This window comes from Pteropus alecto, unplaced genomic scaffold (assembly GCF_000325575.1).
Source record: "Pteropus alecto unplaced genomic scaffold, ASM32557v1 scaffold270, whole genome shotgun sequence".
Taxonomy (NCBI): Eukaryota; Metazoa; Chordata; class Mammalia; order Chiroptera; family Pteropodidae; genus Pteropus; species Pteropus alecto.
In genome coordinates, this window is record NW_006430735.1 from 4,908,538 (window position 1) to 4,934,923 (window position 26,386).

The 26,386-nt window shown below is 37.5% G+C and overlaps 2 protein-coding genes and 1 pseudogene across 5 annotated transcripts in view; 2 read left to right on the top strand and 1 right to left on the bottom strand.

The window, feature by feature from the left end:
* The window catches only part of CD96 (CD96 molecule), a 90,798-nt gene that overhangs the window by 30,474 nt on the left and 33,938 nt on the right, over window positions 1–26,386 (top strand). The window contains exons 6-8 of the mRNA XM_006905452.3: window positions 7,455–7,545; window positions 9,470–9,658; window positions 16,446–16,538. Coding sequence (XP_006905514.1) covers window positions 7,455–7,545; window positions 9,470–9,658; window positions 16,446–16,538 — 373 coding nt within the window. The remainder of the gene's footprint in view (window positions 1–7,454; window positions 7,546–9,469; window positions 9,659–16,445; window positions 16,539–26,386) is intronic.
* Window positions 1,171–4,550, bottom strand: ZBED2 (zinc finger BED-type containing 2). Of its 4 annotated transcripts, none has more exons than XM_025051091.1 (2): window positions 4,410–4,550; window positions 1,171–3,263 (listed from the first exon to the last, which is right to left on the bottom strand). In XM_025051091.1, the coding sequence occupies exon 2, from the start codon at window positions 2,439–2,441 to the stop codon at window positions 1,803–1,805; it is 639 nt and encodes a 212-aa protein (XP_024906859.1). In that variant the 5' UTR covers window positions 2,442–3,263; window positions 4,410–4,550; the 3' UTR covers window positions 1,171–1,802. The 4 variants fall into 4 exon arrangements, with proteins under 4 accessions (XP_024906859.1, XP_015450352.1, XP_015450347.1 ...); XM_015594866.2 differs by lacking the exon at window positions 4,410–4,550 and adding an exon at window positions 3,496–4,051; XM_015594861.2 differs by lacking the exon at window positions 4,410–4,550 and adding an exon at window positions 3,496–4,051 and having other exon boundaries at window positions 1,171–3,335.
* LOC112485254 lies at window positions 23,344–23,462 on the top strand (annotated as a pseudogene).

Genomic DNA, 26,386 nt, shown 5'->3' on the forward strand with positions numbered 1-26,386 from the left:
AAGGGACACCACACCCCAGTGGGGAAACCACATGAGAAGTGAAATTTTTAATAACAAGCAGATTTCTAGAAAAAAAAAATGGTGATTACAAGTCTGCAGTATAGCCTGATTTTTTCACAAGCCTGCTATTTAGACTTGTGTTTTTTCTACAAACACCTCACAGAGAAGACAGATCTTTCTGTTAAAGCTGCTGATAGAGTCTAAGAGCAAACAATAAGAGGGAATCCCACAAATGAAGACTGAAAGAGGCAAAATGCCATTATTATACTAGGATCCTGTTGGCTTTCAGGGAGGTCAGTGCCCATAAGGTACTTGGGTTATCTATAAGACAATGAGATACTGTCTTTAGATCTTCTTGTCTCCCCAGTTTACCATCCCCCCTTTCTCCACTCCCAACCCAGTTAAAAAATAAAAAGTTCCAGAGGAATTGTTAAAAAAAAAAAGTCAGCTCCCCTACAAAGGCCAGAGTCATTCCTACTTTGTTTTTATTCTATTCTTGAGTTAACATTTTAGGCATAGCTTCAGCAGCCCAGGGAATTTTTCTCTTTCTATAAACTGATAGGCTCTTTCTCTCTTTTTTTTTTTAACATCTCTGAATATTTAAAGATAAAGAGTTTTAAAAAAAAATCTGACAACAATAAATGATATGCAATTAGTATGTCAGAGGCAGGAATAAAATCCCAAACCTGCTGCTCAAATGGATGAGTGGTCTGTGTGTTCTGTGGGGACAACACAGAAGCAACTTAGCTCATTCAAACTGACCTTGGAATCTAAGAAAATGTTCTCTCTTTCCTTCTCCAAGGCAGTCGTGCTCTCTCTTTCCACGGTGAATTTTTTCTAGGAAGCTGTCTCTCTTCTCTTACATTTACGTTTTTTCTCCATTCCTTTTTCTTTTTAACTTTTCTGCCTCTTCTTTATTTCTCCTTATTTACCTTATCTCTCCATCTTTTTCATTTTATTTCTGAGTTTCTTTCATCTCTCCCTCACTAAGTCTTTCTCCTATAACAATCTAATATGAAACAAGATTGTATTTTTAAATATTTATGAATAAATTTTTATGTCCTCTATCTTTATGTTTAATTCAAGTGAGCTGAAAAGTCTTTTTCTTTGTGCTAATTACTCATTAATTACTTATGTGTTAAATTGTTGAAAAGACAAGATACAAACAAGTTATAGTGATAAAACAGCTTTACTATAAGCAGTTTGGTACAACACTGCAACAATGAGAGAAAGATAAACTTTGGAAGAGCCTGGAGATCTCAGGCTCAAGCTTCTGTGTCCTTCCAATGCTGGATTCCACAGAACGAGCGTTGTATCCAATTCTCAGATCATTACCAGCGTGTGTGCAAACTCCTGTGTCTCAGGCAGCCTAAGCTCTGCTCCTGGAGTTTCTTAGAGTGAGCTAGTCACCTAGGCACATTCTAGCTTCCCGACCAGCCTCAACCGTCAAAACCTTTAGCTTCACCAAAACCAAGTGCGAGACATAAACCCTACTATTTTCACTATTCAGTCCTGACAGGCTGGTACATTCTACCCCAGAACAACTCACAGACCCATGATGGCAAAACATTTATCTTTGGTTAGTACATTTTAAAGTTTTGGTCAGTACTACTCCAGAAACCCTATAGATAAGCATTTGGTCAATTCAGAACTGCTGAGATTAACTTATACTATGTACTTTTTCTCTTAAAAAAAAAATCCCACTAAATTGCTTTGCTATATATATTTAAGCTGAAACTAAAATGGCTCTTTGCTATGAGTCTAAATTTGGTGTTTTTAAAATAGATTTCCCCAAGCCCGATTTAAACGAAATGGAAGGGATGAGCTACTGCAGGCTTGTCTGCCTCCCTCTGGCAGGCCTCTTTCTCAGCCTTCATCTTCCATTTCATCTCCAGCATGGCCCTTCCCACCTCCTCCAGAGTTCGCTCTCTCCTTTCCACAGCCCTCTCCCGCCATTCCACTGCCCTCTCCCTCCTAAGAACCTCCTTTTCTCTTTGGCTGGCCCATAATGCCAAGGCACCCACCTGCTCCAGGATCCTGGCCCAGTCGCCCTCGATACCTAGTGTGAGCGGGGGCCCTGGGGGTTTTGGGTCCTGGTGCTGCCCTGCCTGACCATGGCCGCTCTCCAGCTCTTTTCTATGCATGCTCTTCAGATGCTTCCACAGAGCTGTGGTGCCCACGTTAACCCCAGGGCCACGGCTCACCTGCCTGCCACACAGGCGGCAGGTGGCATATTGGTTGGGATGGTGCCCAGCACGAGCAGGGGCCAGGTGAAAATATTCCCATGCCTCAGAAACCCGGGCCCCCTTGTTATGGGGCACGGCACTCACAAAAGGGCCAACTAGTTCTCCTTTTTCACCAATTTCCTCCTCCTCCTTCATCTCTAAGTCCCCTTTCGCCTTAATCCTGGTTCTCTCTTCTTCTTCCTCTTCCCGCCTCATCCTATCTCCTCTTTTACAGTTTTCCTTGAGCCAGTAGTTTTAGTTGAACCACAACTAAGGTTAAATGTATATTTGGGGAGGGACTGTGTAATAACTCTTGGGGATTCGCAATAATGGTTAAAGGCTGGTGTGATGTTCCTCCTTTCTGCTTCACTGGAGAGTCGGGGTGAGTCAGGGCTAAGCAAAATGGCCTCTGAGGATCTCACGTATATTCCCCTCTGTGCCCCAGATATGTACTGATCCCTCCCTGGCCGGGCCACAGAGACAAAACAAATTAGTGCAACAATTACAAAGCTCTTCAGTGGACTCAGTGTCCTCTACATCAACCACCACCGCAGTCTTTTTTGAATATTGAAAACTTCAGCTTTTCTCTTGATTTCCTCCTGGCTGCTTCCAGTGTGTCTATGGTCCCGATAACTAAAAAATGCCTTTGGAAGCAAGAGGAGCAGCTTCAGGGTTCAGGCTGTTCAGGACATCCAGGAATAGGGCCTTACCAGGTCTTCCTCAGTCTGGCAAACACGGACAGATGCCGATATGGGAGAGACTCGTACTTCCTAAGAACTGTCGCAAAAAAGCAGTCCAGAGGCAACAAAACCTGCCAGGATCTCGGAAATAAAGTTCTTCCTGTGAGGTCAGTTTGTCCCTAGAGAAGTCCCTCTGGTGCCAGAATTTTAAGAAATCCAACAGCAGGCTTAGCTGTTTTCAACAGGAGGAGCTGGCATGCACAGAGGAAAGAGCTGGAACACATCTCCACAGGCTCGGTGTCACCTGGTGGTCCCTGGCAAGCAGCTTGGCACACTCCACCTTCCCTGGCACCACCACCTGCAAGGCCGATAGCTGATAAGACTCTCCTGACAGCGGCTTACTCCAGATGTTTGGCTTATTTACCCCATTCTAAGGATAAAAATAATTGGAAAATTATACTACATTTTTAAAGTGGCCTTACCTCTGACTCACTACTTGGGTCATTTCTCAATGAATGAGAGCTTTACTCATCAAGCTTTGCAACCTTGAACAGTTAGGGAACAGTCTCCAGCCACAAGTAGGTACTTACAGAAAAGCAAGGCTCTGGTCTTGTCTCTGATGCCTCCAGTGCAGGGTGAGTGCTCCTGCACGTTGGGTAGTTATTAGCTGACTCCTGCCCCTTGGAGGAGGGTACCTCCGGTTCTTGTTCCCTCCCATTTCCAAGCCTTGTTTCCAAGTGGGTGTGTCCCTGCCTGTGTGTTTTTTGCAGCACAGACACAGATGTAAAATTTTCTCCACCCCCTCCACCGAAAAGATGTTCCTGGCAAATGTCAGATAATAAAACAACATATCCGGCACCCACCCATCTTAGTTCTGTTTCTAGGTGTCTAGATCATCTGACTTTCAAAGGAAGGAGATTTAGGAGAAAGGGGTGAAATACAGGCAGTGAAACCACATGACTCAAGGACATCTGTGTTTTCAAATATTTTGTCCAATTGTCAGACCAGGAGTCTTTATTTGGTTTAGTAACTATAGATGTTGTAAATATAGTAAGTGGGAAGCCAAAGAACTTGCAGGAAAGGGAAGATTAAGTGAAAGGAAATCCCCAAATTCAAAGAAACACAGCAAATCTGAGAAACAGATTTGAGGTTGCTTTTTATTATATTGAAATAAAGGGATAATAGTAAATGAAGCAAAAAAATACATATTTCCATACATATTATAAATAAATGAATATGTGTGCATGTATGTATATATATATATACTATGAGATTGTATGTGTGTGTGTGTATGTGTGTGTGTGTGTGTGTGTGTGTAAGAAGGAAAGCATGCCAAGAGGAGACAGAACATTTTAAAGAAGTGGAAGAAAAAACCTTGAGTTAAAGGAGAAAAGATAGAAAGGGCAGAGTAAAATACATGTAGAGACTTAAAGTTAAATTTCAAATGGAAAGAAAAGTGGGGGAAGAAAGACTCCAAAAGGAATAAAAGTTGGTAAACCATTACCAAACTCAAGGCGTTCATTTGTCTGCACTCATCAAAGCCCACTGAGACATGAATAGGAGTTTGCAGCAAAGAAAGTAGAGGTTTATTAAATAAACTAGCTCTTTAAGAGCTAGTGCTCTTAAGACCTAGCTCCCTGATGGCCTCTAGGGGATAGGTTACATATGGGGAAAACCATTAGTCATGGTAACTAAGGGAGTTGGGGCCATGGGCTCTACTGATTGGTTAAGACTAAGGTAGAAAGCAGTTGATCATTGCACCAGGTCCTGATGTCAGTCATGGAAACGTTCTGTCTGGTTTGAGGGGATGGAGCTGGTAAGGTTGTTCCATGTTCATGGGTCTAGAGCTAAAACACAACTGAAGTAAAGATGTTATCTTTAGTTTGACGGAAACTCTGTTTCTGTGGTCAACAGACCCGAGGCTTTGTTCCTAAGACTGATTGACGCTGACCAGAATCTGATGTCTTAAGGGTTTAATGATTAAAGGAGTGGACGTGCAGTATGTGCAAAAGTGGAAAGAAAAGGAAAGAATCAATGAGTCATGGTGCAGTTAGACCAGACAAGGCTAGTTTGAATTGAAGAGAAAGAGAAGAGGAAAATTCATTTTAAATAAGTAAAAGTTTTTGCACAGTTACAAAACATAGGGAAACTTTTTTAAAAAGATTTATCTTTCTATACAAAAAAACTAAATATTTTCAAAATTATTCCATAAAAAGCCTTTGGACAAGGTTCTGTCAAATTTAGGCAAACTGAATATAGCCTAACTGACAAATGGTCACCATTTCTGTATTTCATCTGTGAAAATATGGAAATGATCAGTCTTAGAACCAGATTTGGATCCATCTTTCCTGACTTATCAATCTCATCATGCTCCAACCATCAGCTGGCTTCCCTCTGCTTCCAGGACATCCCCAGTCACACCTGTCCTGTGAACCCATTCCATCTATCCATCTTTGAGAATTCCCCACTACTTTCTAATACAGACCACCTGTAGAGTTCAGGCCAATCTCTTGCCTGTCCATAACATACAACTCTGTTCTCTAAATTCTTCCCAGATTTTACCCTTTTCTGAATTCCTACAGAACTGCCCAAGTTTTTTTGGCACCTTTTACATAACTCTTGTGCTATTGCTCACTTATTCTATGTTTACTTAGAATGATGCGTTGGAGAAACAAATTATTTGGTTTGTTTCACAGATGCGACAGGTACACAATGAGTGAGTGAGTGATTTTACTTCTAAACAGAGGAACACAGTGTGCGTGTGTGTGTGTGTATGTGTGTGCGTATGTGTGTGTGTGTGCATGCACTTGTATATGTGTGGACATGGACTTTTGTACACATTTATTTCATTTTTTTCTTTTTACAAATTTAATGTGTTTTAGTTCTTACTCATTTACCTTTGTAAAATTATGGAACCCTCACTTGTTAACGATATTATCATATCAGCTTTTGGTGAGTTAAATGAGCATGGAGGAAATGAATCATAAGAGCGATTTAACATATTGACATTAATACCTTTTTTAGCATTTCATGTTATATAACTCTTACATCCCTTTAGGGACTACTTAGAGATAAACATGAATCATTGGCATTTTATTACATTAAATGAACTGAATTCCTTTTCCTATACTTAATAAGAATATAGTTTAGGGGACCTGTTTTTGCTTTTGATTTTCTAGGACAGAAAGTGGCATAATTACACGGGCCTGCGTTCCTGCCTCATGCATTTATCCCCTCTGTCAAGTGTTGAATGAGTGAAAAAACCGGGAGCTGCAGTGCTTACTACCTACCATCTTCTATAAGACATATGGCTTCCTCTGAAAGTCTCATTATTTCCTTGGGACTTTTGTAGAGATATACTGAAGGATGTTAGGCTGCACCTCAGTAGGATCTCACCAGAGAAATTTAACTTAATATGCTTCAGTTTGGTTTCTCAGCTCTATGGGTACAGGTGCTTTGGGAGTAACTAGTCTGTGGGGAAATTGGCACACCAAGCATCACACACAGTTAATTGTTCTTTATTAGTTAACTAATATATTTATAAGTTATGAAAAATATTTGAGAACTAAGAACTAGGGCTGGTCATATACGAAATACATACATCTCTTGATGAGAAAATAAGTAACTATAAATGGGATGATAATTTTGCAGTATCTCAGATAAAATAATGGGGATCCAATAAGTCTTATTGGATATTTTCACCAGGCTTTTGAAGCAACCACCATCTTACAAAGAACAAACAGTGTTGGAAATAAAACATAACTAACCCTACTGCTAAACTTTCTGGTTTTGTAACATAAGCTAACATAAACTGTTCTGTTTCTTTTTTATTCCAACACAATGTGTTTTACCAGGAAATATATTAGATTGGGATTGAGGTAACATTGTTCCCAATCATATCATCAACTATATTCCACTCCCTTTAACCATTCTGTGATTCTGTGCTTTGGTTTCCTCATATGTCAAAAGCCAATAATGTGTGTCCTACCTATCCTATAGGATTATTAAGATGATAAAATTTAAAAATGAATTAGGAAAACTCTTTACAAGTCAAAAGTGAAATATTTATATTAATGGTGTCTGTGGTTGTTGCTACAAATAGTACGTTACATTATTTGAGGAATAGAAACAACCAAAGTACAGTTCTCATTTAGCTTTTAGACTAACAATATTATTCTCTGGGCTCTGCCTGCTATAGCTTCTTCCTTTTATCCTTTGGTTTCCAGTTAGCACTATTTTATTCTGCATATGTAGAGTTGTAATTTTCCTTTTTCAGAACCCAGAAATCAGATTTGCAACATTAATATTGTCCTAGATTTTCTTAAGTTGACCTAGGGTTCTAGCCATTAATGTATAACATCTTTATAAGCGAAATTCCATTTATAGTTCACATTTTCACACAACCTCTTAAAGATAAACACTGCCTTGTTAAAAGTGGAGAAAATTGTTTCCTGCTAGTTTACCTCTTGTGAGGGTTGCTGGAGGTGTAAGAAGCACCAGTTTCTTCTGAATTTTCAAATAATCTGTTCTGTGTCCTGTTTTCCCTCAGAGAATATTTACCTGCTCACTGAGGAATGTATATCCCACAGCAAATCTCACATGGTTTATAGACAGAAGCTTTCCTCAAGGCGAAAGAGAAGGTAAGGAAACTCAGTGGAAGTGGATTTGGCAAACGAAGAGAGAAAGCAAAGAACAAAAGAAATTGCCATTGCCCAAGTTGATCTTGGCAATTAAGAACAATTCTCATTCCAAGAAAAACATCATCTGGCCTACCAGATGCCACTTTCAGATAGCTCATCTGATGGCTCTAATGGGATGAGGGATAACCTTTCCTAGAATGTAAGAAATACAGTTGACTTCATCAACTCACATATAAACATTAAGGTTTATTTAATTGTTAGTAAAAGCAGATCTCTTATACGAGGACAAAAAAGTTTAACTCAACATACATTTATTAATAATTTTATGTAGTTCAGTTAACTTAGTACCAATGCTTTAAGTCAATAAACAAATGATTTCTGCATTTTCTTGTAAGGACCTGGGTGGATTGGTGGTAGGGGTAGATTATAGAAATTATACATAAAGAACTTGGCTTCATGACAAGGAACATGCTCACCAGGAGGATTAAAAGTTCCTGAAACAGGAACACACATTAAGACAAGCTCAGGTGAGAATGACAAAGCCATATTTTTCATAGATGATAAACATGACAGTCTCTGCTAGAACAATCTCAGGCATCCCTTGCCTGAGACAACAGCCCTTCTCCTTTCTCCTGAGTCCTTTTATCCTCAAAGCACAATATATTCTCAACAATAATTCAGTCACAGAATTCTTGCTACATTATTATTTTTTTCTTTTTTCTTTTTACTTATTTTTTATTAAAATTATTGAGGTGATATTGGTTAATAAAATCAAATAAGTTTCAAAGATAGAATTCAATAATATTTCATATGTATATTGCATTGTGTGTTTACCAGCCAAAGTTAAATTTCCTTCCACCACTAAATATTTGACTCCTTTTATCTCCCCCTCCCCGCTTTTAATTGATAAAGTTAAAAGTATGTGTTGCCGAATGATTATATTGACGCACTTGATTCACTTTGAGACTACTATTGGTTTTGTTATTTTCACTTTGAAAACAGTTCACCCACAATAATGACAGGATTGAAATCCTGAAAATTTCTGTTAAAAGTCATTATCAATATGTCCTATTAAGCCCTAATTTAATGTGCCTAATTACCCTCCCAACCATAAGGCCAGACAATGTGTTCAGAATTCTACCAGCATACAACTGCATTTAGTTATGACTCTGGCAAGTAATAACAAGTGTAGAACATTTCATGTAAAACAGCTGTGAGAGTCGAGAAAGTTATGGCCACGTATGCGATTTGAAGGTTGGACTAACAGTAGCACTTAAACAGGGTTCTTTTTCTAAAGAAGACTCACAGGACCCAAAATGGCAATGGTCATAAATCTACAGCTTATTCAGGAAAAGGATACACTGCAGCAACTCTGTTAAAGTAAGTATATGTATCACATGTATATTTACAGAAAGAGATCCAGAGAAGTTGGGCATGGGCTCCTCTTTAGGATGACCTGTGGAAAGGGAACCACCAATATGGCACAAAACATCTCAGAAACATGGAGTCCAAAATGGAGTCTCTGCTGAGGTTGTTTTATATTTTACTAGTCACTTAGTCATGTTCCTGCTGTGTACCCAGACTCAATAGCAGAGCCCTCCCAGGTTCTCACCCAGCCAGATACAATTCATCAATCTCACAATTATCAAAAAACAATGACAGCCTGCCTCCAACCTCCCTGGATCCATGGTCACAAACAAAGAAACACAAATTTCACACCTTGACCATGGATCAATGCCATGCAGAAGCTTGAGCAAAACAGTTCTGGTTAATTCCAGACCTGCTGGAACAAAACCTACTGCATAGAAGCTGTGGTTTGACCACTTTAGGCTACATTACCATAAACTGAACCGTCTCCAGCCATGGCATCACTGTATGATTCACAAAATGTTGATGACAAATTTTCTTCTTATCTGTCTTGTAGAAATCTACACTACTACTGAAGAGAGAAAAAACAAAGGTGGATTTTTGGAACTGAAGTCTGTTTTGACAAGGGTGTATGGCAATAAACCAGCCCAATCGAACAACCTGACCATCTGGTGTATGGCTCTGTCTCCAGTCCCTGGAAATAAAGTGTGGAATATCTCATCCAAAAAGATCACTTTTTCCTTGGGTGAGTTGTCTATTTAATAAGGTCAGCAAGGCATGGTCAAGTCTGCCATAAGTTCAGAACACTTCTAATTGGAAGAAATAGAATATTCATGATATCCATGATATTTTAATCTCAGAAACTCATTCACAAAACTCAAAATTATTAAATTTCAAAGTAGCAAACATCTTTTGATAAATGGGACTCTACTGAAAAGAATTTCCTCATATAAAACTTAACAATTCCTGTTTTCAAGAATTTCTGGTGAATACAGCAAATTTTTTGTTCAAATTCTATTAATAACTCTTAATTAACTAGCATTTTTGTTAATCTACCATGTAATGAAAATTAACACTAATATATTGATGATCAAGAGAGATTTAAAAAATCCTCAAATTCTTTCTGAATCACTAAAAACATTCAATTATATATAGCATATGTACTTAGAAATAGATAATATATAAGACATAAATACCTTGAGGACAGGGGCTGTATCATAATGATTTTAGCATCCCAGTTTGAAGCACAGAATCTGGCACATAGAAGATGTTTATGACTTGAAAATCAATATGTAGGATCATTCTACTTATTCTAACATTTGGTTAACCAGAATGTTAACTACTTTGAACCAGATTAAATAATGTAGATTTTACCATATAAAAGATGTGAACAAATATTTCAACAAATACAGTGACAACAGATGGCCTATTAAAAAAAAAAAAAGAAGCTTGTAATGACAACTGTCAAATATGCATATATAACAGTAAAGTAAAATCTATAAAACTTTAACAGATTTGCAAGTCATCATTAAACTCTGCAGGACTATTAACATCTTTTACCACCTTCTTATTTTCAGAAATATTGTAGTCTATAACATACTCATAAAAACCAGAATAATTTATGAGGGAAAGTTTTGTTTTAAAGCCACAGTCTGCATCTTGGGTCCTTCCCAGCTCTGTCACAAATGCAGGTGATTGGTTCCTAGGATCCTTGTATGTAAAAAGGTGTATGGCTCACTGCAAATCTATTCTCCACTATTTAGAAGCCAGTGCCAATCTGATACTAGGACAGTGGCACCACCCCTGTAACTCTGCATTGTCCTGCGAACTTAGAGTTAGTCATTTAGAAAATGTCATGGTTTTACAATACAACGTCCATACTCAATTTTGCCTAATTCTTTAAAAAAATAAATACATCTCCTTTCTAGAAGGCTAGACATAGTTAGAGCTGCAGTCTCGGAACAGTGTAAAGGTGACTGGTTCTCATATAGATTTCCAATAGCTTTAGCAGAATCAAGGACATGCACTAAAGAGCAGACAAGCTCAGATTCCTAAGGAGAACCCTATGCCCACCATGGGCAGAACTATATTTAAAAAAACAATATTTTCTGATGTTAAAACTAGGCTTTTTCTTTTCATTTTATTCATTTATTTATTTGTTTGTTTGTTTGTTTGTTTGTTAGGCGAGGCAACCCTTGGTTGACCTCGCAGATTGCAAGGACCTTGTCAGCTTACAATCTCTTTTTTTTTTTTTTACTCCTATAGCACTTGGTCTTAGGTGGTCTCCCACCCAAGTACTAACCAGGCCTGACCTGCTTAGCTTCCGAGATCAGAGAGGATCAGGCTTGTTCAGGGTGGCATGGCCATAGACAAAACTAGGCTTTTCTGTTTGTTTGTTTAAAGACAATTTTTAAGAGCAGTTTTAAGTTAACAGCAAAATTAAAAGGAACAGAGATTTTCCATGTACCCTCCCTTCACATGTGCATATTCACCCTCATTATCAACATCACTCACTAGAAAGGTACATTTTTAGCAAGGATGAAACTACATTGACACATCATAATCACCCAAAGTCCATAGTTTACCTCAGGATTCATTCTTAGCATGGTACATTTGATGAGTTTGGACAAATGTATAATGACATGTACCCATAGTATCATAGTATCAGATTATTTTTCTGCCCTAAAACTCTCTGTGCTCCACCTATTCGTCTTTTTCTCACTTCACTCAACCCCTGGCGAGCTCTGAGCTTCTTACTCTCTCTATATTTTGTCTTTTTGCAGCGTTATGTCAGAATCATACAGTAGGTAACATTACAGATTGGTTTCTTTCACTTGGTAATATATACTTAGGGTTCCTCCATGCCTTTTCATGGCTTGATAGTTCTTTATTTTAGTGCTGAATAATATTCCATTGTATGCATATACTACAGTTTATGTATTCATTCACTTACTGAAGGACATCTTGGTTGCTCTCAAGTTTTGGCAACTGTAAACAATCATGTGCAGGTCTTTGTGCGGGCATGAGTTTTCAACTGCTTTAGTACATGCCAAGGAGCATAGTTGCTGTTTTGTACTGTAAGAGTATGTTTAGTTTTCTAAGAAATCACTTAACTGTCTTTCAAAATGGCTGTACCATTTTGCATTCCCACCAGCAATGAATGAGAGTTCTGTTCCTCCACATCCTTGCCAACATTTTATATTGTCAATATTCTGGATTTCAGCCATTCTAATAGTTGTGTAATGTTATTTTATCATTGTTTTAATTTGCATTTCTCTGATGACATATGATGTGGAGCATCTTTTCATATGCTTATTTGACATGTGTATATGTTCTCTGGTGAAGTATTTGTTAAAGTCTTTGGCCTATTTTTAAATCAGATAGTTTGTTTTCTTACTGTTGAATTTTGAGTTCTTTGTGGTTTGGATAATACTACTTTATCAGATAATAGTACTTTATGTGTGATTTGTAAATATTACTCTCTTGGTCTATGGCTTTTCTTCTCTTTCTCTTGAACTGGGCTTAGTTTTAAGGTCAGAAAATAGTAATTTTTCTTAGGGTAATATGGAAGAGCACTGATTCTGATACTCAAAGCACACCATAATTCCAATAATAAGATAGTTCTGGATCTAGTATAATTTTAGGCTCTGAGCAGATGGTTATTTTTAAATTTTCAAATGAGTCTTTATCCTTTATGATGAAATATTAAAGACAATAAATCTTGAAGAGTCCAGTGTCCTAAAATTATAGCTTATACTCTGGTCACATTCTGACATATGTCTTTGTATCATGTATCCCTATTTGTTGTAGTTCATAGGCATTTACTTCCAAACATGCTTTCTCTGCCTGTGGTAGTACTGTGGGATGCTGTATGAACTCTGGAGTAAACTTCTGATGACTTATCTAAGAGTCATTGCCTTATCAAGCTATTATTGTTGACAGATATTAAGACAAAAGTACAGAGGAAAAATTTGTCAAGTGCTAAAGCAGAGAAATTCTGAGAATATTACACAGCAAAAAGGAGTTTCAGTGAGAGAAGGAGAGAATTTTTTGCTCCTTTTTGTTCTCAAAGAAGAGTAATAATGTTAAAAGGCTGCAAAGTAACAGCCCTCTGATGTGCTCCCTATCCCACCGACCCCCAGTTTCCCAGGAAGTCTAAGTACTTAGTAATTCTTATTCTAGAAAACTCAGAAAGGAAAAAGGATCAGTGTAAGGGTGATCAGTGGCTTATTGAGCAGTTATTTGAGTACCAAAACCTACAGATTCCTGTGATTCAACAGTAAATTTTAAGAAAAGAAAGCTCTTTCCCAAAATATCCTATCCTGCTAGCCCAGCTTATCAGAATGTCTGAAATTACAGTAATACAGAGTCAATTTTTTTTTTTGATATATACAAGCATTTATTTGTTTCTTTCTTTCTTTGTGTTTTGAGGTGAAGGGAATGTTTTGTTTTGTTTTAATCCAAACATTGAGTACAAATACCCGCTATGGTGGGGAATATCCTGGCTGTCTTCAGCATGGACAGAGATTTGTTTATTAAATGGCTTTCCAACCATAACAGTTAAGATCAAGACCTTTGGGATAGAAAGAGAGTTCAGTTGTGCAAGTGAGTGCGTGTATGTGTCTTTTGGGGTGTAGACTGAGGATTACAAAGGAATAACTCAATAATGGGATGAGAGAAACACTGAATATTGAAGAGGGATATGCCACACAAATCCTGTTTCATGATTTTCTTCGTACCCATGACTAATCCTGGGGATCCTGAGAGTATCAATAAAGAATTTCAATATGCATATTCATCAGCCAAGGATTTTGTTAAAATGCAGATTTTGATTCAGTAAATCAGGATGGGAGTGCTAAAGAGTGCCTGAGATTCTGCATTTCTAATAAGCTCCTAAGAGAAGCCACGGACCATAATTTGAGAAGCAAGAACCTAGCAAGCCCTGGGGTTTGCTTCATTTCTAGGTGGATCAGCTACAGGCTGGTTCAAGCTCTGAGGAAGCCCTAGAATTAACCCAGCTGCCCCATGGGAGAGACACATGGTCCTTGCTCCTCATGAAAGTGGTCCTGAGGGCCCTGCCAGGACTGCTGCAGAGTGGACACAGTCAGGAATGAATGCAAGTGCTTTCGACCAGCAGCTCAGCCCCTGACAACATTATGGTAAATGAAGTGGTCTGAAAACTGGATGACGTGTTTCTGCTAGTTCTGCTTTTGAGTCTTGGGAAACAATTTTTTCCTATTAGGTTTTACCCTCTCCTTCTTACACTCCCTGAGTTTTGTTTTGACCAAGGCAGAGTTTCTATTTTGCAGGCCAGTCTGAAACTAAAAAGATGTTTTTGGCTTCATGTTTCATCTTGAAAGCTATGTATTACTTTTGTCAGAAAGCAAAGAGTTCATCTCAAAATGCAAATCTCAGAGTAATAACTTTCTAATGCATTTTGAGGCTGTCTGACTCAAGAATCCCTCTTCTTACAAAGATATTTGGTGATGAAATATAGCAAAATAACATCCGAAGATAAAAATATTCAATAATTGAAAAATAAATGCTTTCCATTGTGGAAATCCAGGATTGAACATAATCTATCAACATATTCTGTTCCAAGAGTTGGCATATTTTTCTGTTTTTATTTGCCAGGTAGTAAATATTTTATGTTTGTGGACCATATGGTTCCTATCTCAAATACTCAGCTCTGCCATGATAGTACAAAATCAGGCATAGACAATATGTAAACAAATGGGTGTGGCTTTGTTCCAATAAAACTTTATTTACAAGCATAGATGATGAATGGGATTTGACTTGCGGGCCATAGTTTGCCAACCTCTGTTCTAATAAATCTACAAAGAAAAACACCTATGTATTATTTTTTCAGGTCCATGCTCCAACTCATTAAGGGTATTAATTTGGAAGATGATGTTTCTTATGCACCATTAGTTAGCTATGTACTTAAAGCTGGTCTTCTTTCTTTCAATATTAAGAAGGAATTTGTAGGCATTCGTTCATCCACTTGCATAAAATACAAAAGTACAAACTGAGGAGCAAAACGATTACTTCTCTTGAAGAGCATACTTGATGAATAATGAGGCCTTTGCTAGGGTAAACACTGAGGTCTATAAGCACACCACAATGATCCCTAGTCTTTATGTTTGAGGAGGTCAATTACAGGAGGTTTGGGGTAAAATCGAAACCATACTCGAAGACCAAGAAGTCATGGAGAGCATATTGTGTTTGAGAAACTATGCTGAACTATCTCTTGTGAGATAGGGGATATTTGAGAAAGAAGTATCAGATAATAGGCAGAATTAGAAAGTGAAGTTAAGGGATATAATAGCAGGCCAAATCATAATCGCTAAAGAGTTCAAAGTTATTTGGGATGGCACGGGAGAAGAAGCTGGTCATTTTGCTGACATATTCATATATTCTCCATATAACTACTCTCATCCTACACCTCCTCAGAGATTAATAACAAAGAATCATTTATATGACAGCAAGTCAGAGCCAGCTGTTAGTGCCACCTACAGCCAATGGCAATAACAACACTATCAACAATGAGAATAAAACATAGATGCATCCAGATTACAAGAAGAAATTCTTTCCAATATACTATGTGATATCAAGTGACAGAAATAATACATACTTTTATCTTAAAGTAAATTACAGAGTAGAACCAATAGTATAATTCGTAATTAAATATCCAAATAATTGACATCTGGTATGTGACACTATACCCAATACCATTCTATCTAGAAAATCACAAAGTCCTCTAGTCTCAAAATTACTTAATCATATTTAATACACATGTTCTTAAAGTCAGTAGATCCTTCCGGCATTTGTAAATTGTTTTATATTTCTAGTAGGAATATTTTACAGTAAAATAATGGAGGCTTTAAGGAATTGAAACGAATATATAATATGATAAGTAAAACAATGTATTCCCCACACAGAGAGTTCAAATGTAGCCAAACAAAAATTTTGTGACAAAAATAAACACTTTAGAAAGAGTATAATACCATCAATCTTAGGTTCATTGGTGTTACAACCAATTTGATAGTTGTATCATTGTTTCTACTCTTGCTGATAAAAAAAATTATGGTATTATGGATTTGTAAACTGTACGAATACTTTTCAAATGGGTTTATGATTTGTAAACTGTAGGGTTACTTTTCAAATACTTCAAATTATTAGCTGCTACTATTGTTTTATCGGGTCTTGGTTAAATGTCACTTTCTCCAGGAAGTCTTCTCTGACCTCCTAATCTTGATTGGTACCCTTCTTTTGCATTCTCGTGGCACCCTGCACTTACACTGTAACAGCACTCAACACAGTGCTTGGCTACCTACCTATTAATCAGGCTGTATGCTCTTTAAAGATGGCTCATGTTTGCCATGCACCATAATATCCCACTACCTTGCCTATAAAAAGCCCTCAGTAATGATTTGTTAGATGAATAAACTAAGTTTTTTAGGGGGACTAAGTCAACACTTTATCTTTTTATTACAATATTTTTGTTCATTATAAATATTTCTTCCTTTCAGGCTCAGTGGCCCCTCCAACAAATCCTGCATTAAATTTTACAGAATCTACCCTTGACATTCAACCTTCTTCAGCCAACAGCATACCTCCTACAAGTAAGAATGTTTTCACACTGTTTTAATTTCCATGAGCTATTAATTCTTTAACAAAGCAGATTGATAAAGAAAAAAATTCAGAAAATTTGTATGATCCATGGCCTTTTCTAATCTATGACATTGTAGATAAACATAGTAAGAACTATTCTCATGGTTTCTACGAGTTAGGAGTTAGCACAGCTTCCAAAGCCCCTCATTTCAAGCTGTGACAAAATCAGAGTCAACAAATATTCAGTGAGTTCAATTTTATATTTATTATTAAATAGGTTAATAAATTGACTATTCTCCCCCATAGCTGTGTTCTCAGTGAGATGTTTAAGAAATTGGTTGTAAATGAGGATCCTGTGGACCAGAGGTGAGTAGATAGTTTTAAATTTAAATTTGCTCTGGTTCAAATTAATTTAGATCAAGTTGACTGGTGAGGACTATGAATTTAGCCTCTCAGTGGCATTATTAATAGCGGAGGTCAGGCTGGGTGAGTGTTTGTATGGCAAAGCGATAACAGAGTCTTTCAGAAGCTGGCATTGATGCAACAAATCATAAATTCCCATGTTCATGGCCTTTGTATTTAAAAAAGAACTGTGGTGGCTTTCTCTAATACACATACACAATGTACATTCTATGCAGAGAAATACTGTTTCATTCTTATTTAATTAAAACTATTAATTTTAGCTTAAAATGAGAACTGAAAATGGAATAAAACAAAAGCAGTTGGTAGGGATGAACAATTTCTTTAACCTGTAGCCTTTGATATATAGCCTGCAGTCACTGTCACAGATTGATACCTCAGAAAATGAAGTATTTGGCAGAATGAGAAATGCCTGCAAATCTCCCATTAGAAGTTTTACATCTGATTTTTTCTAGTTCTTAAAGTTTTGTAATTTTCTTTTTTTAAGCTTCTTTTTTTTCATTCAGCAACAAACCTTAGCAGATTACTATATTCTTCATTTAACAAATATTAGCGTATTCAAAAATAATACCTTGAATCTCTATAGTACTCTATGGATTATTTATTCATTACTGCATAACAAATTACACCAAACTTAGCTACTTATAAGACATATATTGTGCCAATGGTTTCTAGGGAGTCAGAAATCCAGGAGCAGCTCAGCTGGTCATATGGTTCTGGTTCTTTCATGAGGATATAGTCAAGCTGTTGGCTGGGACTTCAGTCATCTGGGACCAGGGCCGAGAGTCCTGCTCCCAAGCTCAAGCCTTTTGGCAGGAGGCCTCAGTGCCTCACTGTGGTGCTGTTCACAACGTGGCAGCTGGCTTCCCCCAGACCAAGTAATTCAAGAAATAGGGTGACCAAGACTAAAGACACACTGCCTTTGTATGATCTAGTCTCCAAAACTCTACATCATTTCTTTTACTTTATTCTGTCTGTTATAAGCAAGTCACTAAGTCTAGCTCATATTCGGAAGGAGGAGAATTAGGCTCTACTCTTGAAGGGGAGAGTATCAAAGAATTTGTGAAAAATTTAAGCCAGCATATCCAGTCATTTAGAAAATGTTTGCACATAAAATACAATGTACTTTGATCTTCTTTATTATGAGAGATAGTTGGAGCAAGGATTATCATTCCCAGATGGGAGCTGAGAGCCTAAATGATCACATGACTAGAAAATGGCCAAGTTAGTATTCATACCAAAATCTTCTAACTCTAAATCTAGTTCTCACCACACTGGATACCATGTTTTCTTCAACCGGTCTAAACTACTCATGAGGACAGGGAGCATATTTGTTTTTCTTCAAAGCACATACCCAGTACAATGTAGGAAAGCAAAAAAAAAATATATTAGTTGAATAAATGAATAAATAAAAGAATTAATGAGAATTATGTTTCTGGCACTATGTAGATATTTAATAGACTCTATGGTGTTAAAATATGATAATTTGTTCCTGCCTTCAAAAAGTTTACAATGTATTTTGAGAGAAACGACATGCATACATGAAAATGATAATTCAGAATTGTAAAGTGAAAGGTGCTGCATCTCAAGGAGCGGGACAGACCAGTAAGTCTCAGGCTTTGAGCAAAGAAGGGTCCCTATGGGTTCATGGAGTCAGATATTACCTAAGAGAGTTGAAATAAGCTGAGCCTTGAAGTGTGTACTATATTTATTCGATTCATTTGAGAGCTTGGAAAACATTCTAAACAAGTAGAACAAAGTAAGCAGTTGTGCATTAGCAAGGATGCTCATGGGAATTTGAGAAAATGTTAATAACTAAGCTTGGGTCAGAGGGGTGGGATTGCATAGCAGAGAAGCAGAAGCGAAGAGTAGAAAATGTAAAATAAAGAGAGCCTTGAACTCCAGCCTAAGGATTCTAAATGATGTCCTTTAGGAAATGGGCAGGAACCTCTCCCATTAAAACCTATATTTTAGAAAGGAAATGACATAATTCATTCATCACACATTTATTGAGCACTTGCTATGTACCAGATACACTGCTGGAGTTGCAACAGTAAATAAAAGAGAAAAAATAGCATGCCATCACAACATTTACATTCTGCCAACTAAAAGCAGATATGAATTTCTTCTAACTGAGTTTTCTATGGAGTTAGCTGACTTATATTACATGCATTCATCAGACTAAACACCATTCTTATTACTGTGAAGAAATTCAAGGAAAGGAAAAGGAGAGTTGTTACTCTTAAGAAGCCTACAGCCTATTACAACTCTAGTATTAAAAAAAAAAAGAAAAGAAAAGAAAAAAGAAATGCTACCTGATCTACGATCACACTATGACGATGTAGTTGGGAAATTCCTGGAGAATGAAAAGACCTCCTTAGGATAAGTCTCACCATGTTGGACCTCAGGATTATTTTTGAACCACTGTTCTCAATAAAGAAATTTCGGTGAAGGGACAGCAGTGTCTTTCAGAAGTTGGCATTGATGCAAACAAATCATAAATTTGCCCTCCCCCACACCTCTCAGGGACATTTGGCAGTATCTGGGGACATTTTTGATTGCCGCAATAGGAAGGTAGCAGGGAGGGTGCTACTAGCATCTAGTACGTAGGCGCCAAAGATCCTGCTAAACATTCTACAACACAGGCCAGGGCAGCCTCCACAATGAAGAATTATCTGGTCCAAAATGTCAATAGTGCTGAGGCTAAAAATCCCTGCATTACATCAGGCTCAGATGTAAGAGTAGTTATTTCTTGCTTTACAACATCTCAACCTCTGTCAAGATAGTAATAATAGATTATGTCTGGAACAATTCTCAGTCTAATTTTTTCATGTCAAAAAAATGCTAAATCAATGGCTGTTTATATTTAAATAAAATCTTATAATAATAACTGAGTTACAACTGAAAAATAAAAATTTTGTCTTGGCAAGCTGGAGGGAAATTGTGAAATCACAGGATGACTGGCTAACTCAGAAGCTGGTAGGGTTCATCTTTGCGTGTTCTTTTAAGAAAGGAAGTGAACAAGATAGAACATGTCATAGAAACCAGCTGAAAAAAGCTATGATTTCATTTCAAATTCTAAGATATAATGAACTATACAATTCAGTCATAATTATTCAGCTACATATTTTGCTGCAAACATCCAATTTGTATTTTTTTCCTTAATGAAAGGATATTTTTTAAACTAATTGTTGACTAAAATGAAAACAATATTCTTTAACTGGAGGAGAACCTTATAACTCATTACAAACTGCAGGAGTTACCCAGGGAAACCCAGCTCAATTCAGCCTGAACTAATTGGTGTTTGCTGAGTCCCAGATGCATTTCCTGTCCTCAGAAAAGACATGAGGCTGACAAGCTAAGTAGCGAGATGAAACAAGCCCGCATGGAACAATCAGACACACCTGACAAGTCTAGGGTGACACAATACTGGCATAACTCAGGGTTTCTCTTGCCCTAAAGAGTGCCCTGTGCCTTCTAACTACTGGCTACGAATCAGGTACAGGTTATTTATTCAACAACAAATAAAGACCGAGTGCCTACGACCTATCAAGAATTTTTAAGATACTGGGATACAGTGACAAACAAGACCAGCGGTGCCCCAGTTGCACAGTTTACGATTCAGCAGGGCCTGCCGCTTGCCCAGCCTCCCGTTTCACTACCCACCAGGCCACAGACACCCTCCTATTTTTAGATCTGCGCATGATCTTTGGGCCTGATGACACTGATTTTTATATCAAGCCCTCTCCAAAAACCTGACTAATCTCCCACAATCTGGATATTTCTATTCCTGGACACTTTGAGTAACCATTGGCCAGCTCCCACACCTGATCCTTGGCAAGTGGGGGAATCAGACACTAAAGGTACAGACTGAAAGAAACAGTTGCCCAGGGTATACAGTGAAACTGCTGATTTATGAGGAAGCATGTCGGAAAGGGGCGGGGATTAAACTGGAAATTATGCCACTGGATGAGATTAGTTGAATACAAATCACAGGAGAAGCAGATCAGATCAGTTGTAGGTCTCAATATTGGGTTCTAAAATTAAGGAGTTCTCAGAGAGAGTCTGCAAAGCAGTGAGAAGACTCTGGTGAAGTGTTTGTGACAGATCTATTTGTGACAGTTTCTGGTACTTTCACTGGTCATGCCATGCCTGCCTTAAAGTGTCTGGACACCTCCATTGTTGTCTGATAGCTTCCACCTTTATCATATATATCCAGGCACCAAAGAGTAAGAAAAATAAGTGAGTGCTGGGGGTGGGGGGAGTGGAATCAGAGAAATCTGCACAAGGGATCTAGAAGGAAATATAGCCCCAAATGGAAGAAAGATGAGAGAGGGATCTTCAGACATTGGTTTTGAGAAAAGACAAAATAAATGAGTGTGGGCCATAAGACAAGTAGGATGAGTGTTGGCAGTGCTTATTGGGGAGGGAGCAGCTTAGGTGAGGTGGAACCAGGCGAAGGTGATCTTAAGTTAATGGACTGTGGACTTGGGCTGTGATCTGAACGTCATTGAACAGCCACTCTGACTTTTTGAGTATGTAACTAATGTGAGTAGAACAGAAGCCATGTGCATGGTAGATAGTATCAGCAAGAACAGGGAGCAACAAGACCAAAGGATACGGATTTCAAGGGATTTAAAGTGATGATATTCTGAACTAGAATATGCGTATGTGGAAATGGAGAGTACTGTAACAGGAGACTCACCAGGGTTGCTGCCTATACATGAGAGATAAATAAAGGGTTTTTAAAAGACTATCGTACAAGGGCCTTCCATTTTTTCCTAGTAATTATCTGAAAAGTTTTACCAATTGCCATGATTATATTAATAGTACTAAGCAATAATATTAACAATAATTGTTAATATTTGAGTGCCTCTGTTGTGCCTGGCACCATTCTAAACTAGTAAATGCGTCACCTCATTTAATCCTCTCAACAGTACTAGTATAAGAACTATTATTATCTTAATTTTACAGATGAAGATACTGAGGCACAGAAGTTAAATAACTTATACAAAGTCATGCAGAAAGTGGAAAAGCCAGAATGAAACCCAGGTAGACTTTAGAGGCTGAGTTCTATTGCCTCAGAGAATACTGCTCAATAAGTTATCTTTTGACACTGAATAAATCCCTTCTAATGTGATACTAGTATAGTTGCTATAAAAAGGTTGACATGACAGCTGTGACTTCTTTCCCTTCTCTGAATCAATGTTTTCTGAGAAATGCAGCCTCCAAGAAAGAGGCTCACTTAGAAGGAATTAAATTATAGGTTATATTACAATATAATTCTTATTGCCCAGCGATACATAACAGAATCCATACAAAACTACAGTTTCTCCCTTTAATCCTAGAAATTCTGATCATTGCATCTTTCTTATTACATTCACGTGGGGCACATGTTACTGATTGTTAAAGAATTTCTCATTTTTTTCCTTACTTGTCACCCATAAGTCAAAGGTAGCCTTCCTGATGACTAGTTTATTTTTGGTATTTGTTTATTCAGTTTTCTCTCCTTGGGGTGAGGTACTTCTGGGGAGTAGCTATTGTACGATGCAGTCTTCAGTTTATTTCATAATTACCGAGTGTCTACAAATGCATCACATGATGTGTGATGAGCTCTGTCCTGCTTCCCCCAAGGGACTCTTGAAAACTTTCCTAGACCAGTAACACAGCAATACATGTAATAAGCACATGTTCCTCCAAACAATCTGCATCCCACGTGAAAACAAGGTCTTGTGCAGAGATTAAGACATATCTCCTTTAAGCTGGCTGGAAGGTCAATATTTCTATCTTATCTTCACATTGGGGGTTCTTGAGGCAAACTCAAATGTTTTTAAATACTGTTGATGGCCTATATTCTTTTAAGTGCAGTTCTCCAGTTAATGTTGCTTTGGGTTTAAGAGCTCTTTGTGCTTCAGGTGAATTGATGGAATACAATTACACATTTGCCAATGAGACTAGGTAGCTATACTGATAGATGATATGTTAATAGAATAGAAGGCCAGGTGAAATATTACTATTTGAGAAAATAAGTTATATTTTCAGGCTCAATTTTACATAATAATGTAAAATAATAATGCAAAGTCTTGGATAATTGATTTTGACTAACTAAATCACTCAAGCGTTGGCGCCCTGAACTTACAAATAACTTTTACCTTTGTAGGTAGTTAAAAAAAACTAGACTGGGTAGGTTAACAAAAATTCATTTTCTTTACTGCATCATTCCCTGTCCAAATGAGCTCTATTGAATAATTTCTTCTTGGCCTCTAAAAGAAATTTCAGGCAGATTCCTTGGCTTTTTGGGAGTAATATTCACATAATAAATCTTGTCTGGTCTTTTTTCAGTCACAAAGCCAGACCATGTCTATAATTAAAAAGTCTTGTCAAATGTAATGTCAAGTCTACAGCCATGCTACCCTGAATGTGTCCGATCTCATCTGATCTTGGAAGCTAAGCAGGGTTGGGCCTGGTTAGTAGTTGGATGAGAGACCACCTAGGAATACCAGGTGCTGTAGGCAATTAAAGAAAAAAATGTAACGTCAAAACTCACAAAATTTAATTCAGTCCAGAACTACTCCCCCTCCTCCCTTCCCAAGTCTGCTGTGGAAGCCTGGGATGTGAGATGTGTGCTTTATGTCTGCGGGGGGAGGGGAAGGGAAAGGTAGTTCACAGCTTTGTGATTTCCGGGCTTCTTCCTCTTTTTCACTCCTAGTTATTGACTTGGTCTTCTCTTTGGGGATCAAAAGGTAGGAAAAAAGGGAGGGAGGTAAGTAAAGAAAGACCTTTGTCAGTCTGGCTATAATCGAATTTAGGTGCCCTTTGGATGGGGAGAACAAAAATTGTCACCTTAACCTCACGAGACACTAGCAAATCTATGTGGCCTGGGTGCAGATCACATCTCTCCTTCAGTTTTCTGATTCTTCCCTTCGTGCAGCCCTTGAGCATCTATCTGGAGGTCTCTCCAACTTGGGTGCTTCTTTGTTTCTCTAAGTATTCTTCCTGAGTGAGAATCCTTTTTCTGGACTCCTGTTTTGTCTGGGAAAATATGCACCTTGGCCTCCTATTTAGGGGCTGTGCTCCTTTTCCCCAGGATGGCCATATCTCTCTTTTCTGTGTCCATTCAGCCTTGCTGACCAAGCGCGGGCTCCTAACATAGCCTCTTGCCCAATTCAGGCATTGTTCCCCCTCGTCCTAACCTCCAGGACACACAGGCCAGAAGCTCTGAGAACACTGTTGGAGGCATCACACATACTGATTTCTCACTATACTACCAAGCTATAGTAATCAAAATCATATGGTGCTGGCATAAAAACAGATACATAGACCAATGAAATGAAATACAGAGGTCAGAAATAAACCCTAGCACATATGGTCAACTAATTTCCAACGAGGATGCCGAGAGTACACGATGGGAAAGGATTGTCTCTTCAATAAATTGTGCTTGGAAAACTAAATATTTACATGCAAAAGGATAAAATCGGACCCTTTACTTACACCATACACACAGAAAAAAAATCTCAAAAGAGATTAAAGTCTTAAACATAATACTTGAAACTATAAAACTCCTAGGAAAAAAGCATAGGGCAAAAGCTCCCTGACATTGGCCATGGCAATGACTTTTTAGATATGACACCAAAAGTTCAGGTAATAAGAGGAAAAATAAGTATACTATGTCAAACTAAAAAAAACTTCACAACAAAGAAAATAATCAATGAAATGTAAATACAACCTATGGACTAGAGAAAACATTTGCAAGTCATATATCTGATAAAGGATTAATGTCCAAAACATATAAGGAATTCATTCAACTCAATAGCAAAACAATAATTAACCTGTTAAAAATAGGCATATAAAAAAGGTGCTTAACATCACTAATTATTAGGTAAATTCAAATCAAAACCACAATGAGATATCACCTCACACAGATATCAGAATTGTTACCATCAACAAACAAGTGTTGGCAAGGATGTAGAGAAAAGAAAACTTTCATGCACTGTTGGTGAGATTGCAAATTGGTCCAGCCATTATGGAAAACAATATGGAGGAGCCTCAAAAAATTAAAAATAGAACTACCTTATGACTCAGCAATTCCATTTCTGGATATTTATCTGAAAAAATGTAAAACACGAATTCAAAAAGATATGTGCATCCCTATGCTCATTGCAGCATTATTTACAATAGCCAAGACATGAATCAACCTAAGTGTCCATTAAAAAATGACTGGATAAAGAAGTGATACATATACTCAACAGGATATTGAGTATTCTATAAAAAAAGAATGAAATTTTATCTTTTGCGACAATATGAATGGACCTAGAGGTATTACGCTAAGTGCAAAAAGACAGAAAGAGAAATACCATATGATCTCACTTATTTGTGGAATATAAAAACAAAATAAATGAACAAACAAAACAGAAACAGATACAGAGAACAAACTGATGGTTGCCAGATGGGATAGGGTTTGAGGGGCTGAGTGAAAGAGGTTAGGGGATTAAGAAGTACAAATTGATAGTTACAAAATAATCACAGGAATGTAAAGTACAGCATAAGGAATATAGTCAACAATATTGTAATTACTATGTATAGTACTTACAGGTTAGTAATCAGGTTAAGTGGGTATTAGACTTATTGGGGATCACTTTGTAAGTTATATAAATATTTAACCACTATGCTGTATACCTGAAACTAATATAATATTGAATGTCGACTACAATTGAAAAAGAAAAAAAAAAGGAAAATGATGAGAATACTTGAAGGAAATTGGGAAGACAAGAGAAAGAAGAAAAGGAAAAGTGTCAGTATGGGTAGTGCCTTCTTCAATAGGTTATTAAAAGCAACAAAAGAGACTAGACATGCAAACCACCTAATATAGTACCTGGTTTATAGTAAGTGTCATATGTTATATTTTATTATTAATCTCCTTAAATCCCTTTTGGAGCATTAGAAACCTAACATAAGAAATAGAGTGGTTGATTAATTAACCAGTCTGTTTTTGTCTAATTTGTGTGTGTGTGTTTTAATAAAAGCAAATAATCTAGCCCTATAATTATGTGTGTTTCCACTTGCACTGGATAATGATGTTAACAACAACACCCACCAGAATCTTGGTCACGTGGGTGGAGAAAAGGAGTGGGGCAGTGACGACGGGTAAATACCTTTAAAGTTAGCCTGAAAAACCACATGTTATATTCAAATTATTATATATTCACTACTCTATTCTCCCTTTTGCTCACTTTGCCTCATCCAAATTCACCTCCAACATTCTGGGGTTGATCCCAGCTCAGGGCCTTTTTACTTATTCCCTCTGCCTGGAAAGTTCTTCCCCCAAAAGTCCACTGGCCCACACCCTCATCTTCTCTCGATCTTTATTTAAATGTCACCTTCTCAATGTGACTTTTCATGACAATCTTATTTAAAACCGTAGCCCCCTCTATCTCACTTC

Excerpts from the sequence above, each read along its gene's own strand:
- ZBED2 (XM_025051091.1), bottom strand. The coding sequence starts at position 2,441 with ATGAGGCGGGAAGAGGAAGAAGAAGAGAGAACCAGGATTAAGGCGAAA.